Genomic DNA, 14,286 nt, shown 5'->3' with positions numbered 1-14,286 from the left:
GGCTTGCATCTCATTAAACCCTTCCGTATATCAACCGCATGTCATATCAACTTACGCTTAAAATCGGTTGAGGTGACCCCTGAATCTATTTGAATACATGAATAAAATTGGTCTATCCATCCGACCCATACTACTCTCGGGGTGAAATCCGGGCTTCCAGTAGGGTAACCGTTTTTCATGGTTTTCTGCCATTATATGAAATATTTAAAAAAAAACTAACCTTATATCCTTTACTTACTTACCTAGGCCTTCAAACTGACAAAATATGAGCAAATTCGATTTTTTGACCGTGGCCACATTTTCTTTAATTTTCTTCGAATTTTTACTCACATTCACTTGTAATTCTTGCGCCAGTTCTTCAAAGCGGAAAAATTGGTTCTGATTATGCATTTTCTTATGGTGTCCACAGGTATCTTGGAAGTAACGAAATAACTCAACTGCCGGAAAAGTTATTTTCTGGACTGACAAGTCTGGTGACGTTGTAAGTCTTTGTTTTATATACAAGTTGTCAGGGTTGTGGAATTTGTTTATTTCTGTTGCCTTGAAAATTTCTATGAAGATGTGAACTCAACAAGACGAAAGTTAGTTATTGTAAATACATACAAATTAACTCTGGTGACAGTCCTTAAAAGCGGGAAAAGAGAGTCTGATCATGGATTTATTTACATCTTGGTGTCCACAAAAAGCTTGAAGGCAACGAAATAACTCACACTGCACGAAAAATTGGATTTGCCCTTTTTTTGATCCGTATCAAAGATGAGGTCAAATATAATAACATTTTTGACAACACATTTGATGCGCATCAAATATGTGACGCCTTTGCATATACCTTTGACTCGAATCAAAAGTGAGTTCAAATGTATTAACAACTTTGACCCTACCTTTGACGCGCGTCAAATTGAAATCAAACAACTTTGACTCCGCCTATGACGCGCATCAAAGGTGGATCAAATATATGATATTTTGATTCCAAACAAATTTGAATCCACCGTGATTCAAATGCGGCCTTTGCAACCTGTGATTCGAATCAAAGGTAATCAAAGGCGGCCTTTGACCGTCTTTGACCACACATTTGACGTGGTCAAATGCGTTTTTTCGTGCAGTGTCAGCTGCCGGAAAAGATATTTTTCTGGACTAAACAGTATATATAACTTGTAAGTTTTTTCGTGCAAGTTGTCAGGGTCGTGGAGATTGTTTATTTCTGTTGCTTGAAAATTTCTACAATTCTGAATGATGAATGATGTAAACTCAACAAGAGGCATATTATTTTTTGTAGCTACATACTCGACTGAAAAGTCTGGAGACGTTGTAACTTTTTTCCTACAACTAGTCATGGTTGTGGGATTTGTTTATTTCTGTTGTCTTGTAAATTTCTATATTTGTCAATGATGGCTGATGTAACCTCAACAAGAGGAAATTCAGTTATTGTAAGTACATACAGATTAACTCGTGTGACAGTTCTTCAAAGCGGGAAAATTGGTTCTGATTATGCATTTCTTTACTTTTTGGTGCCCACAGGGATCTTCAAAGCAACAAAATAACTCAACTGCCGGAGAAACTATTTTCTGGACTGAACAGTCTAAATAAGTTGTAAGTTTTTTCGTACAAGTTGACATGGTTGTGGGATTTGTTTATTTCTGTTGTCTTGAAAATTTCTATATTTGTCAATGATGGATGATGTAAACTCAGCAAGAGAAAATTTAGTTATTGTAACTACATACAAATTAATTCTGGTGACAGTTCTACAAAGTAGGAGAATTGGTTCTGCTTATGCATTTCTTTACTTCTTGATGTCCAGAGGAATCTTAAAAGCAATAAAATATTTCAACTGCCAAACAAGTTATTTTTTGGACTGACCAGTCTATCACGGTTGTAAATATTTTCGTACAAGTTGTCATGGTTGTAGGAGTTGTTTATTTCTATGTCTAGTAAATCTCTATATTTGTCAATGATGAATGATGTAAACTTAACAAGAGAAAATTTAGTTGTTGTAACAACATACAAATGAATTCGTTTGACAGTTTTTTTAAGCGGGAAAATTGGTTCTCATTATGCATTTGTTTACTTCTTGGTGTCCACAGGGATCTTCAAAGCAACAAAATAACTCAACTGCCGGAGAAGTTATTTTCCGGACTGACCAGTCTATATTGGTTGTAAGTATTTTCGTACAAGTTGTCATCATTATTTATTTTATTTTATTATTTCTGTTGTCTAGTAAATTTCTATATTTGTCAATGATGAATAATGTAAACTTAACAAGAGGAAATTTAGTTATTTTAACTACATACAAATTAATTTTGTTGACAGTTTTAGAAAGTAGGAAAATTGGTTCTGCTTATGCATTTGTTTACTTCTTGGTGTCCATAGGGATCTTCAAAGCAACGAAATATCTCAGCTGCCGGAGAAGTTATTTTCCGGACTGACCAGTCTAAATGTGTTGTAAGTATTTTCGTACAAGTTGTCATCATTATTTATTTTATTTTATTATTTCTGTTGTCTAGTAAATTTCTATATTTGTCAATGATGAATAATGTAAACTTAACAAGAGGAAATTTAGTTATTTTAATTACATACAAATTATTTCTGTTGACAGTTTTACAAAGTAGGAAAATTGGTTCTGCTTATGCATTTGTTTACTTCTTGGTGTCCACAGGGAACTTCAAAGCAACAAAATATCTCAACTGCCGGAGAAGTTATTTTCCGGACTGACCAGTCTATCTGCATTGTAAGTATTTACGTAGAAGTTGTCATTGTTGTGGGAAATTATTATTTCTGTTGTCTTGTAAATTCTTATATTTGTCAATGATGAATAATGTAATCTTATTTTATTTTATTATTTCTGTTGTCTAGTAAATTTCTATAGTTGTCAATGATGAATAATGTAAACTTAACAAGAGGAAATTTAGTTATTTTAACTACATACAAATTAATTCTGTTGACAGTTTTATAAAGTAGGAAAATTGATTCTGCCTATGCATTTGTTTACTTCTTGGTGTCCACAGGGATCTTCAAAGCAACGAAATAACTCAGCTGCCGGAGAAGTTATTTTCCGGACTGACCAGTCTAAATGTGTTGTAAGTATTTTCACACAAGTTGTCATCATTATTTATTTTATTTTATTATTTCTGTTGTCTAGTAAATTTCTATATTTGTCAATGATGAATAATGTAAACTTAACAAGAGGAAATTTAGTTATTTTAACTACATACAAATTAAATATGTTGACAGTTTTACAAAGTAGGAAAATTGGTTCTGCTTATGCATTTGTTTACTTCTTGGTGTCCACTTGGAACTTCAAAGCAACAAAATATCTCAACTGCCGGAGAAGTTATTTTCCGGACTGACCAGTCTATCTCGGTTGTAAGTATTTTCGTTCAAGTTGTCATAGTTGTGGGATTTTATTATTTCTGTTGTCTTGTAAATTTCTATATTTGTCGATGATAAATAATGTAAACCCAGCAAGAGGAAATTTAGTTATTGTAACTACATACAAATTAATTCTATTGACAGTTTTACAAAGTAGGAAAATTGGTTCTGCTTATGCATTTGTTTACTTCTTGGTGTCCACAGGGAACTTCAAAGCAACAAAATATCTCAACTGCCGGAGAAGTTATTCTCCGGACTGACCAGTCTATCTGCATTGTAAGCATTTACGTAGAAGTTGTCATTGTTGTGGGATTTTATTATTTCTGTTGTCTTTTAAATTTTTATATTTGTCAATGATGAATAATGTAATCTTATTTTATTTTATTATTTCTGTTCTCTAGTAAATTTCTATATTTGTCAATGATGAATAATGTAAACCCAGCAAGAGGAAATTTAGTTATTTTAACTACATACAAATTAATTTTATTGACAGTTTTACAAAGTAGGAAAATTGGTTCTGCTTATGCATTTGTTTACTTCTTGGTGTCCACAGGGAACTTCAAAGCAACAAAATATCTCAACTGCCGGAGAAGTTATTTTCCGGACTAACCAGTCTATCTGCATTGTAAGTATTTACGTAGACGTTGTCATGGTTGTGGGATTTTATTATTTCTGTTGTCTTTTAAATTTTTATATTTGTCAATGATGAATAATGCAATCTTAAGAAGACGAAATTTAGCTATTGTAACTACATACAAATTAATATTGGTGACAGTTCTACAAAGAAGGAAAATTGGTTCTGCTTATGCATTTGTTTACTTCTTGGTGTCCACAGGGAACTTCAAAGCAACAAAATATCTCAACTGCCGGAGAAGTTATTTTCCGGACTGACCAGTCTATCTGCATTGTAAGTATTTACGTAGAAGTTGTCATGGTTGTGGGATTTTATTATTTCTGTTGTCTTTTAAATTTTTATATTTGTGAATGATGAATAATGTAATCTTAACAAGACGAAATTTAGTTATTGTAACTACATACAAATTAATATTGGTGACAGTTCTACAAAGTAGGACAATTGGGGTCTGCTTATGCATTTGTTTACTTCTTGGTGTCCATAGGTACATTGGAAGCAACAATATAACTAAACTGCCGGAGAAGTTATTTTCCGGACTGACCAGTCTATTTCGGTTGTAAGTATTTTCGTAAGAGTTTTCATGGTTGTGGGATTTTATTATTTCTGTTGTCCTGTAAATTTCTATATTTGTCAATGATGAATAATGTAAACTTAACAAGAGGAAATTTAGTTATTGTAACTACATACAAAATAATTCTGTTGAAAGTTTTACAAAGTAGGAAAATTGGTTCTGCTTATGCATTTGTTTACTCCTTGGTGTCCACAGGGGACTTCAAAGCAACAAAATATCTCAACTGCCGGAGAAGTTATTTTCCGGACTGACCAGTCTATCTGCATTGTAAGTATTTACGTAGAAGTTGTCATTGTTGTGGGAAATTATTATTTCTGTTGTCTTGTAAATTTTTATATTTGTCAATGATGAATAATGTACTCTTATTTTATTTTATTATTTCTGTTGTCTAGTAAATTTCTATATTTGTCAATGATGAATAATGCAAACTTAACAAGAGGAAATTTAGTTATTTTAACTACATACAAATTAATTCTGTTGAGAGTTTTACAAAGTAGGAAAATTGGTTCTGCTTATGCATTTGTTTACTTCTTGGTGTCCACAGGGAACTTGAAAGCAACAAAATATCTCAACTGCCAGAGAAGTTATTTTCCGGACTGACCAGTCTATCTGCATTGTAAGTATTTACGTAGAAGTTGTCATGGTTGTGGGATTTTATTATTTCTGTTGTCTTTTAAATTTTTTATATCTGTGAATGATGAACAATGTAATCTTAACAAGACGAAATTTAGTTATTGTAACTACATACAAATTAATATTGGTGAGAGTTTTACAAAGTAGGACAACTGGTTCTGCTTATGAATTTGTTTACTTCTTGGTGTCCATAGGAACCTTGGAAGCAACAATATAACTAAACTGCCGGAAAAGTTTTTTTTCGGACTGACCAGTCTATTTCGGTTGTAAGTATTTTCGTACAAGTTTTCATGGTTGTGGGATTTTATTATTTTTGTTGTCCTGTAAATTTCTATATTTGTCAATGATGAATAATGTAAACTTAACAAGAGGAAATTTAGTTCTTGTAACTACATACAAAATAATTCTGTTGAAAGTTTTACAAAGTAGGAAAATTGGTTCTGCTTATGCATTTGTTTGCTCCTTGGTGTCCACAGGGGACTTCAAAGCAACAAAATATCTCAACTGCCGGAGAAGTTATTCTCCGGACTGACCAGTCTATCTCGGTTGTAAGTATTTTCGTACAAGTTGTCATTGTTGTGGGATTTTATTATTTCTGTTGTCTTGTAAATTTCTATATTTGTCAATGATAAATAATGTAAACCCAGCAAGAGGAAATTTAGTTATTGTAACTACATACAAATTAATTCTATTGACAGTTTTACAAAGTAGGAAAATTGGTGCTGCTTATGCATTTGTTTACTTCTTGGTGTCCACAGGGAACTTCAAAGCAACAAAATATCTCAACTGCCGGAGAAGTTTTTTTCCGGACTGACCAGTCTATCTGCATTGTAAGTATTTACGTAGAAGTTGTCATGGTTGTGGGATTTTATTATTTCTGTTGTCTTTTAAATTTTTATATTTGTGAATGATGAATAATGTAATCTTAACAAGACGAAATTTAGTTATTGTAACTACATACAAATTAATATTGGTGACAGTTCTACAAAGTAGGACAATTAGTTCTGCTTATGCATTTGTTTACTTCTTGGTGTCCATAGGTACATTGGAAGCAACAATATAACTAAACTGCCGGAGAAGTTATTTTCCGGACTGACCAGTCTATTTCGGTTGTAAGTATTTTCGTAAGAGTTTTCATGGTTGTGGGATTTTATTATTTCTGTTGTCCTGTAAATTTCTATATTTGTCAATGATGAATAATGTAAACTTAACAAGAGGAAATTTAGTTATTGTAACTACATACAAAATAATTCTGTTGAAAGTTTTACAAAGTAGGAAAATTGGTTCTGCTTATGCATTTGTTTACTCCTTGGTGTCCACAGGGGACTTCAAAGCAACAAAATATCTCAACTGCCGGAGAAGTTATTTTCCGGACTGACCAGTCTATCTGCATTGTAAGTATTTACGTAGAAGTTGTCATTGTTGTGGGAAATTATTATTTCTGTTGTCTTGTAAATTTTTATATTTGTCAATGATGAATAATGTACTCTTATTTTATTTTATTATTTCTGTTGTCTAGTAAATTTCTATATTTGTCAATGATGAATAATGCAAACTTAACAAGAGGAAATTTAGTTATTTTAACTACATACAAATTAATTCTGTTGAGAGTTTTACAAAGTAGGAAAATTGGTTCTGCTTATGCATTTGTTTACTTCTTGGTGTCCACAGGGAACTTGAAAGCAACAAAATATCTCAACTGCCAGAGAAGTTATTTTCCGGACTGACCAGTCTATCTGCATTGTAAGTATTTACGTAGAAGTTGTCATGTTTGTGGGATTTTATTATTTCTGTTGTCTTTTAAATTTTTATATTTGTGAATGATGAACAATGTAATCTTAACAAGACGAAATTTAGTTATTGTAACTACATACAAATTAATATTGGTGAGAGTTTTACAAAGTAGGACAATTGGTTCTGCTTATGAATTTGTTTACTTCTTGGTGTCCATAGGAACCTTGGAAGCAACAATATAACTAAACTGCCGGAAAAGTTATTTTTCGGACTGACCAGTCTATTTCGGTTGTAAGTATTTTCGTACAAGTTTTCATGGTTGTGGGATTTTATTATTTTTGTTGTCCTGTAAATTTCTATATTTGTCAATGATGAATAATGTAAACTTAACAAGAGGAAATTTAGTTATTGTAACTACATACAAAATAATTCTGTTGAAAGTTTTACAAAGTAGGAAAATTGGTTCTGCTTATGCATTTGTTTGCTCCTTGGTGTCCACAGGGGACTTCAAAGCAACAAAATATCTCAACTGCCGGAGAAGTTATTCTCCGGACTGACCAGTCTATCTCGGTTGTAAGTATTTTCGTACAAGTTGTCATTGTTGTGGGATTTTATTATTTCTGGTGTCTTGTAAATTTCTATATTTGTCAATGATAAATAATGTAAACCCAGCAAGAGGAAATTTAGTTATTGTAACTACATACAAATTAATTCTATTGACAGTTTTACAAAGTAGGAAAATTGGTGCTGCTTATGCATTTGTTTACTTCTTGGTGTCCACAGGGAACTTCAAAGCAACAAAATATCTCAACTGCCGGAGAAGTTTTTTTCCGGACTGACCAGTCTATCTGCATTGTAAGTATTTACGTAGAAGTTGTCAATGTTGTGGGATTTTATTAATTCTGTTGTCTAGTAAATTTTTATATTTGTCAATGCTGAATAATGTACTCTTATTTTATTTTATTATTTCTGTTGTCTAGTAAATTTCTATATTTGTCAATGATAAATAATGTAAACTTAACATGAGAAAATTTAGTTATTTTAACTACATACAAATTAATTCTGTCGACAGTTCCACAAAGTAGGAGAATTGGTTGTGCTTATGCATTTTTTTCCTTTCTGGTGTCAACAGGTATCTTCAAAGCAACAAAATAACTCAGCTGCCGGAGAAGTTATTTTCCGGACTGACCAGTCTATATTGGTTGTAAGTATTTTCGTACAAGTTGTCATCATTATTTATTTTATTTGATTATTTCTGTTGTCTAGTAAATTTCTATATTTGTCAATGATGAATAATGTAAACTTAACAAGAGGAAATTTAGTTATTTTAACTACATACAAATTAATTGTGTTGACAGTTTTATAAAGTAGGAAAATTGATTCTGCTTATGCATTTGTTAACTTCTTGGTGTCCACAGGGATCTTCAAAGCAACAAAATAACTCAGCTGCCGGAGAAGTTATTTTCCGGACTGACCAGTCTAAATGTGTTGTAAGTATTTTCGTACAAGTTGTCATCATTATTTATTTTATTTTATTATTTCTGTTGTCTAGTAAATTTCTATATTTGTCAATGATGAATAATGTAAACTTAACAAGAGGAAATTTAGTTATTTTAACTACATACAAATTAAATATGTTGACAGTTTTACAAAGTAGGAAAATTGGTTCTGCTTATGCATTTGTTTACTTCTTGGTGTCCACTTGGAACTTCAAAGCAACAAAATATCTCAACTGCCGGAGAAGTTATTTTCCGGACTGACCAGTCTATCTCGGTTGTAAGTATTTTCGTTCAAGTTGTCATGGTTGTGGGATTTTTTTATTTCTGTTGTCTTGTAAATTACTATATTTGTCGATGATAAATAATGTAAACCCAGCAAGAGGAAATTTAGTTATTGTAACTACATACAAATTAATTCTATTGACAGTTTTACAAAGTAGGAAAATTGGTTCTGCTTATGCATTTGTTTACTTCTTGGTGTCCACAGGGAACTTCAAAGCAACAAAATATCTCAACTGCCGGAGAAGTTATTTTCCGGACTGACCAGTCTATCTGCATTGTAAGCATTTACGTAGAAGTTGTCATTGTTGTGGGATTTTATTATTTCTGTTGTCTTTTAAATTTTTATATTTGTCAATGATGAATAATGTAATCTTATTTTATTTTATTATTTCTGTTGTCTGGTAAATTTCTATATTTGTCAATGATGAATAATGTAAACCCAGCAAGAGGAAATTTAGTTATTTTAACTACATACAAATTAATTTTATTGACAGTTTTACAAAGTAGGAAAATTGGTTCTGCTTATGCATTTGTTTACTTCTTGGTGTCCACAGGGAACTTCAAAGCAACAAAATATCTCAACTGCCGGAGAAGTTATTTTCCGGACTAACCAGTCTATCTGCATTGTAAGTATTTACGTAGAAGTTGTCATGGTTGTGGGATTTTATTATTTCTGTTGTCTTTTAAATTTTTATATTTGTCAATGATGAATAATGCAATCTTAAGAAGACGAAATTTAGCTATTGTAACTACATACAAATTAATATTGGTGACAGTTCTACAAAGAAGGAAAATTGGTTCTCCTTATGCATTTGTTTACTTCTTGGTGTCCACAGGGAACTTGAAAGCAACAAAATATCTCAACTGCCGGAGAAGTTATTTTCCGGACTGACCAGTCTATCTGCATTGTAAGTATTTACGTAGAAGTTGTCATGGTTGTGGGATTTTATTATTTCTGTTGTCTTTTAAATTTTTATATTTGTGAATTATAAATAATGTAATCTTAAGAAGACGAAATTTAGTTATTGTAACTACATACAAATTAATATTGGTGACAGTTCTACAAAGTAGGACAATTGGTTCTGCTTATGCATTTGTTTACTTCTTGGTGTCCATAGGTACATTGGAAGCAACAATATAACTAAACTGCCGGAGAAGTTATTTTCCGGACTGACCTGTCTATTTCGGTTGTAAGTATTTTCGTAAGAGTTTTCATGGTTGTGGGATTTTATTATTTCTGTTGTCCTGTAAATTTCTATATTTGTCAATGATGAATAATGTAAACTTAACAAGAGGAAATTTAGTTATTGTAACTACATACAAAATAATTCTGTTGAAAGTTTTACAAAGTAGGAAAATTGGTTCTGCTTATGCATTTGTTTACTCCTTGGTGTCCACAGGGGACTTCAAAGCAACAAAATATCTCAACTGCCGGAGAAGTTATTTTCCGGACTGACCAGTCTATCTCGGTTGTAAGTATTTTCGTACAAGTTGTCATGGTTGTGGGATTTTATTATTTCTGTTGTCTTGTAAATTTCTATATTTGTCAATGATAAATGATGTAAACCCAGCAAGAGGAAATTTAGTTATTGTAGCTACATACAAATTAATTCTATCGACAGTTTTACAAGGTAGGAAAATTGGTTCTGCTTATGCATTTGTTTACTTCTTGGTGTCCACAGGGAACTTCAAAGCAACAAAATATCTCAACTGCTGGAGAAGTTATTTTCCGGACTGACCAGTCTATCTGCATTGTAAGTATTTACGTAAATGTTGTCATTGTTATGGGATTTTATTATTTCTGTTGTCTAGTAAATTTTTATATTTGTCAATGATGAATAATGTAATCTTATTTTATTTTATTATTTCTGTTGTCTAGTAAATTTCTATATTTGTCAATGATGAATAATGTAAACTTAAAAAGAGGAAATTTAGTTATTTTAACTACATACAAATTAATTTTATTGACAGTTTTACAAAGTAGGAAAATTGGTTCTGCTGATGCATTTGTTTACTGCTTGGTGTCCACAGGGAACTTCAAAGCAACAAAATATCTCAACTGCCGGAGAAGTTATTTTCCGGACTAACCAGTCTATCTGCATTGTAAGTATTTACGTAGAAGTTGTCATGGTTGTGGGATTTTATTATTTCTGTTGTCTTTTAAATTTTTATATTTGTCAATGATGAATAATGCAATCTTAAGAAGACGAAATTTAACTATTGTAACTACATACAAATTAATATTGGTGACAGTTCTACAAAGAAGGAAAATTGGTTCTGCTTATGCGTTCGTTTACTTCTTGGTGTCCACAGGGAACTTCAAAGCAACAAAATATCTCAACTGCTGGAGAAGTTATTTTCCGGACTGACCAGTCTATCTCGGTTGTAAGTATTTTCGTACAAGTTGTCATGGTTGTGGGATTTTATTATTTCTGTTGTCTTGTAAATTTCTATATTTGTCAATGATAAATAATGTAAACCCAGCAAGAGGAAATTTAGTTATTGTAACTACATACAAATTAATTCTATTGACAGTTCTACAAAGTAGGAAAATTGGTTCTGCTTATGCATTTGTTTACTTCTTGGTGTCCACAGGGGACTTCAAAGCAACAAAATATCTCAACTGCCGGAGAAGTTATTTTCCGGACTGACCAGTCTATCTCGGTTGTAAGTATTTTTGTACAAGTTTTCTTGGTTGTGGGATTTTATTATTTCTGTTGTTTTGTAATTTTCTATATTTGTCAATGATGGATAATGTAAACTCACTAAGAGGAAATTTAGTTATTGTAACTACATACAAAGTAATTCTGTCGACAGTTCTAAAAAGTAGGAAAATTGATTGTGCTTATGCATTTGTTTCCTTTCTGGTGTCAACAGGTATCTTCAAAGCAACAAAATAACTCAACTGCCGGAGAAGTTATTTTCCGGACTGACCAGTCTATATATGTTGTAAGTATTTTCGTACAAGTTGTCATCATTATTTATTTTATTTTATTATTTCTGTTGTCTAGTAAATTTCTATATTTGTCAATGATGAATAATGTAAACTCAGCAAGAAGAAATTTAGTTATTGTAACTACATACAAATTAATTCTGTTGACAGTTTTACAAAGTAGGAACATTGGTTCTGCTTATGCATTTATTTACTTCTTGGTGTCCACAGGGATCTTCGAAGCAACAAAATATCTCAACTGCCGGAGAAGTTATTTTCCGGACTGACCAGTCTATATTGGTTGTAAGTATTTTCGTACAAGTTTTCATGGTTGTGGGATTTTATTATTTCTGTTGTCCTGTAAATTTCTATATTTGTCAATGATGAATAATGTAAACTTAACAAGAGGAAATTTAGTTATTGTAACTACATACAAATTAATTCTGTCGACAGTTCTACAAAGTAGGAAAATTGGTTGTGCTTATGCATTTATTTCCTTTCTGGTGTCCACAGGGGACTTCAAAGCAACAAAATATCTCAACTGCCGGAGAAGTTATTTTCCGGACTGACCAGTCTATATTGGTTGTAAGTATTTTCGTACAAGTTGTCATCATTATTTATTTTATTTTATTATTTCTGTTGTCTAGTAAATTTCTATATTTGTCAATGATTAATAATGTAAACTCAGCAAGAAGAAATTTAGTTATTGTAACTACATACAAATTAATATTGGTGACAGTTTAACAAAGTAGGACAATTGGTTCTGCTTATGCATTTGTTTACTTCTTGGTGTCCATAGGTACATTGGAAGCAACAATATAACAAAACTGCCGGAAAAGTTATTTTCCGGACTGACCAGTCTATTTCGGTTGTAAGTATTTTCGTACAAGTTTTCATGGTTGTGTGATTTTATTATTTCTGTTGTCCTGTAAATTTCTATATTTGTCAATGATGAATAATGTAAACTTAACAAGAGGAAATTTAGTTATTGTAACTACATACAAATTAATTCTGTCGACAGTTCTACAAAGTAGGAAAATTGGTTGTGCTTATGCATTTATTTCCTTTCTGGTGTCAACAGGTATCTTCAAAGCAACAAAATAACTCAACTGCCGGAGAAGTTATTTTCCGGACTGACCAGTCTATATTGGTTGTAAGTATTTTCGTACAAGTTGTCATTATTATTTATTTTATTTTATTATTTCTGTTGTCTAGTAAATTTCTATATTTGTCAATGATTAATAATGTAAACTCAGCAAGAAGAAATTTAGTTATTGTAACTACATACAAATTAATTCTGTTGACAGTTTTACAAAGTAGGAACATTGGTTCTGCTTATGCATCTATTTACTTCTTGGTGTCCACAGGGATCTTCGAAGCAACAAAATATCTCAACTGCCGGAGAAGTTATTTTCCGGACTGACCAGTCTATCTGCATTGTAAGTATTTACGTAGAAGTTGTCATTGTTGTGGGATTTTATTATTTCTGTTGTCTAGTAAATTTTTATATTTGTCAATGATGAATAATGTAATCTTATTTTATTTTATTATTTCTGTTGTCTGGTAAATTTCTATATTTGTCAATGATGAATAATGTAAACTTAACAAGAGGAAATTTAGTTATTTTAACTACATACAAATTAATTCTGTTGACAGTTTTACAAAGTAGGAAAATTGGTTCTGCTTATGCATTTGTTTACTTCTTGGTGTCCACAGGGAACTTAAAAGCAACAAAATATCTCAACTGCCGGAGAAGTTATTTTCCGGACTGACCAGTCTACTTTCATTGTAAGTATTTACGTAGAAGTTGTCATGGTTGTGGGATTTTAATATTTCTGTTGTCTTTTAAATTTCTATATTTGTCAATGATGAATAATGTAAACTTAGCAAGAGGAAATTTAGTTATTTTAACTACATACAAATTAATTCTGTTGACAGTTTTACAAAGTAGGAAAATTGGTTCTGCTTATGCATTTGTTTACTTCTTGGTGTCCACAGGGAACTTGAAAGCAACAAAATATCTCAACTGCCGGAGAAGTTATTTTCCGGACTGACCAGTCTACTTACATTGTAAGTATTTACGTAGAAGTTGTCATGGTTGTGGGATTTTAATATTTCTGTTGTCTTTTAAATTTTTATATTTGTCAATGATGAATAATGTAATCTTAACAAGACGAAATTTAGTTTTTGTAACTACATACAAATTAATATTGGTGACAGTTCAACAAAGTAGGACAATTGGTTCTGCTTATGCATTTGTTTACTTCTTGGTGTCCATAGGTACATTGGAAGCAACAATATAACAAAACTGCCGGAAAAGTTATTTTCCGGACTGACCAGTCTATTTCGGTTGTAAGTATTTTCGTACAAGTTTTCATGGTTGTGGGATTTTATTATTTCTGTTGTCCTGTAAATTTCTATATTTGTCAATGATGAATAATGTAAACTTAACAAGAGGAAATTTAGTTATTTTAACTACATACAAAATAATTCTGTTGAAAGTTTTACAAAGTAGGAAAATTGGTTCTGCTTATGCATTTGTTTACTTCTTGGTGTCCACAGGGATCTTGAAAGCAACGAAATAACTCAACTGCCGGAGAAGTTATTTTCCGGACGGACCAGTCCACAGATGGTG

At 31.7% G+C, this 14,286-nt stretch overlaps 2 protein-coding genes across 2 annotated transcripts in view; both read left to right on the top strand.

Moving 5' to 3' along the window:
- Nucleotides 1-3,095, top strand: part of LOC146480995 (uncharacterized) — a 31,740-nt gene extending 28,645 nt beyond the window's left edge. The window contains exons 6-10 of the mRNA XM_085108686.1: nt 410-481; nt 1,519-1,590; nt 2,082-2,153; nt 2,368-2,439; nt 3,003-3,095. Of these exons, the coding sequence (XP_084964812.1) occupies nt 410-481; nt 1,519-1,590; nt 2,082-2,153; nt 2,368-2,439; nt 3,003-3,078 (364 nt within the window). The 3' untranslated portion in view covers nt 3,079-3,095. The remainder of the gene's footprint in view (nt 1-409; nt 482-1,518; nt 1,591-2,081; nt 2,154-2,367; nt 2,440-3,002) is intronic.
- A 5,306-nt stretch (nt 3,096-8,401) lies between these two features.
- Nucleotides 8,402-14,286, top strand: part of LOC146480994 (uncharacterized) — a 99,852-nt gene continuing 93,967 nt past the window's right edge. The window contains exon 1 of the mRNA XM_085108685.1: nt 8,402-8,428. The gene's annotated coding sequence lies outside the window, so the exon portion shown is untranslated. The remainder of the gene's footprint in view (nt 8,429-14,286) is intronic.

This window comes from Pavona decussata, unplaced genomic scaffold (assembly GCF_977016875.1).
Source record: "Pavona decussata unplaced genomic scaffold, jaPavDecu1.1 SCAFFOLD_51, whole genome shotgun sequence".
NCBI classification, from domain to species: domain Eukaryota; kingdom Metazoa; phylum Cnidaria; class Anthozoa; order Scleractinia; family Agariciidae; genus Pavona; species Pavona decussata.
This window is presented reverse-complemented; position numbering and strand designations above follow the sequence as displayed.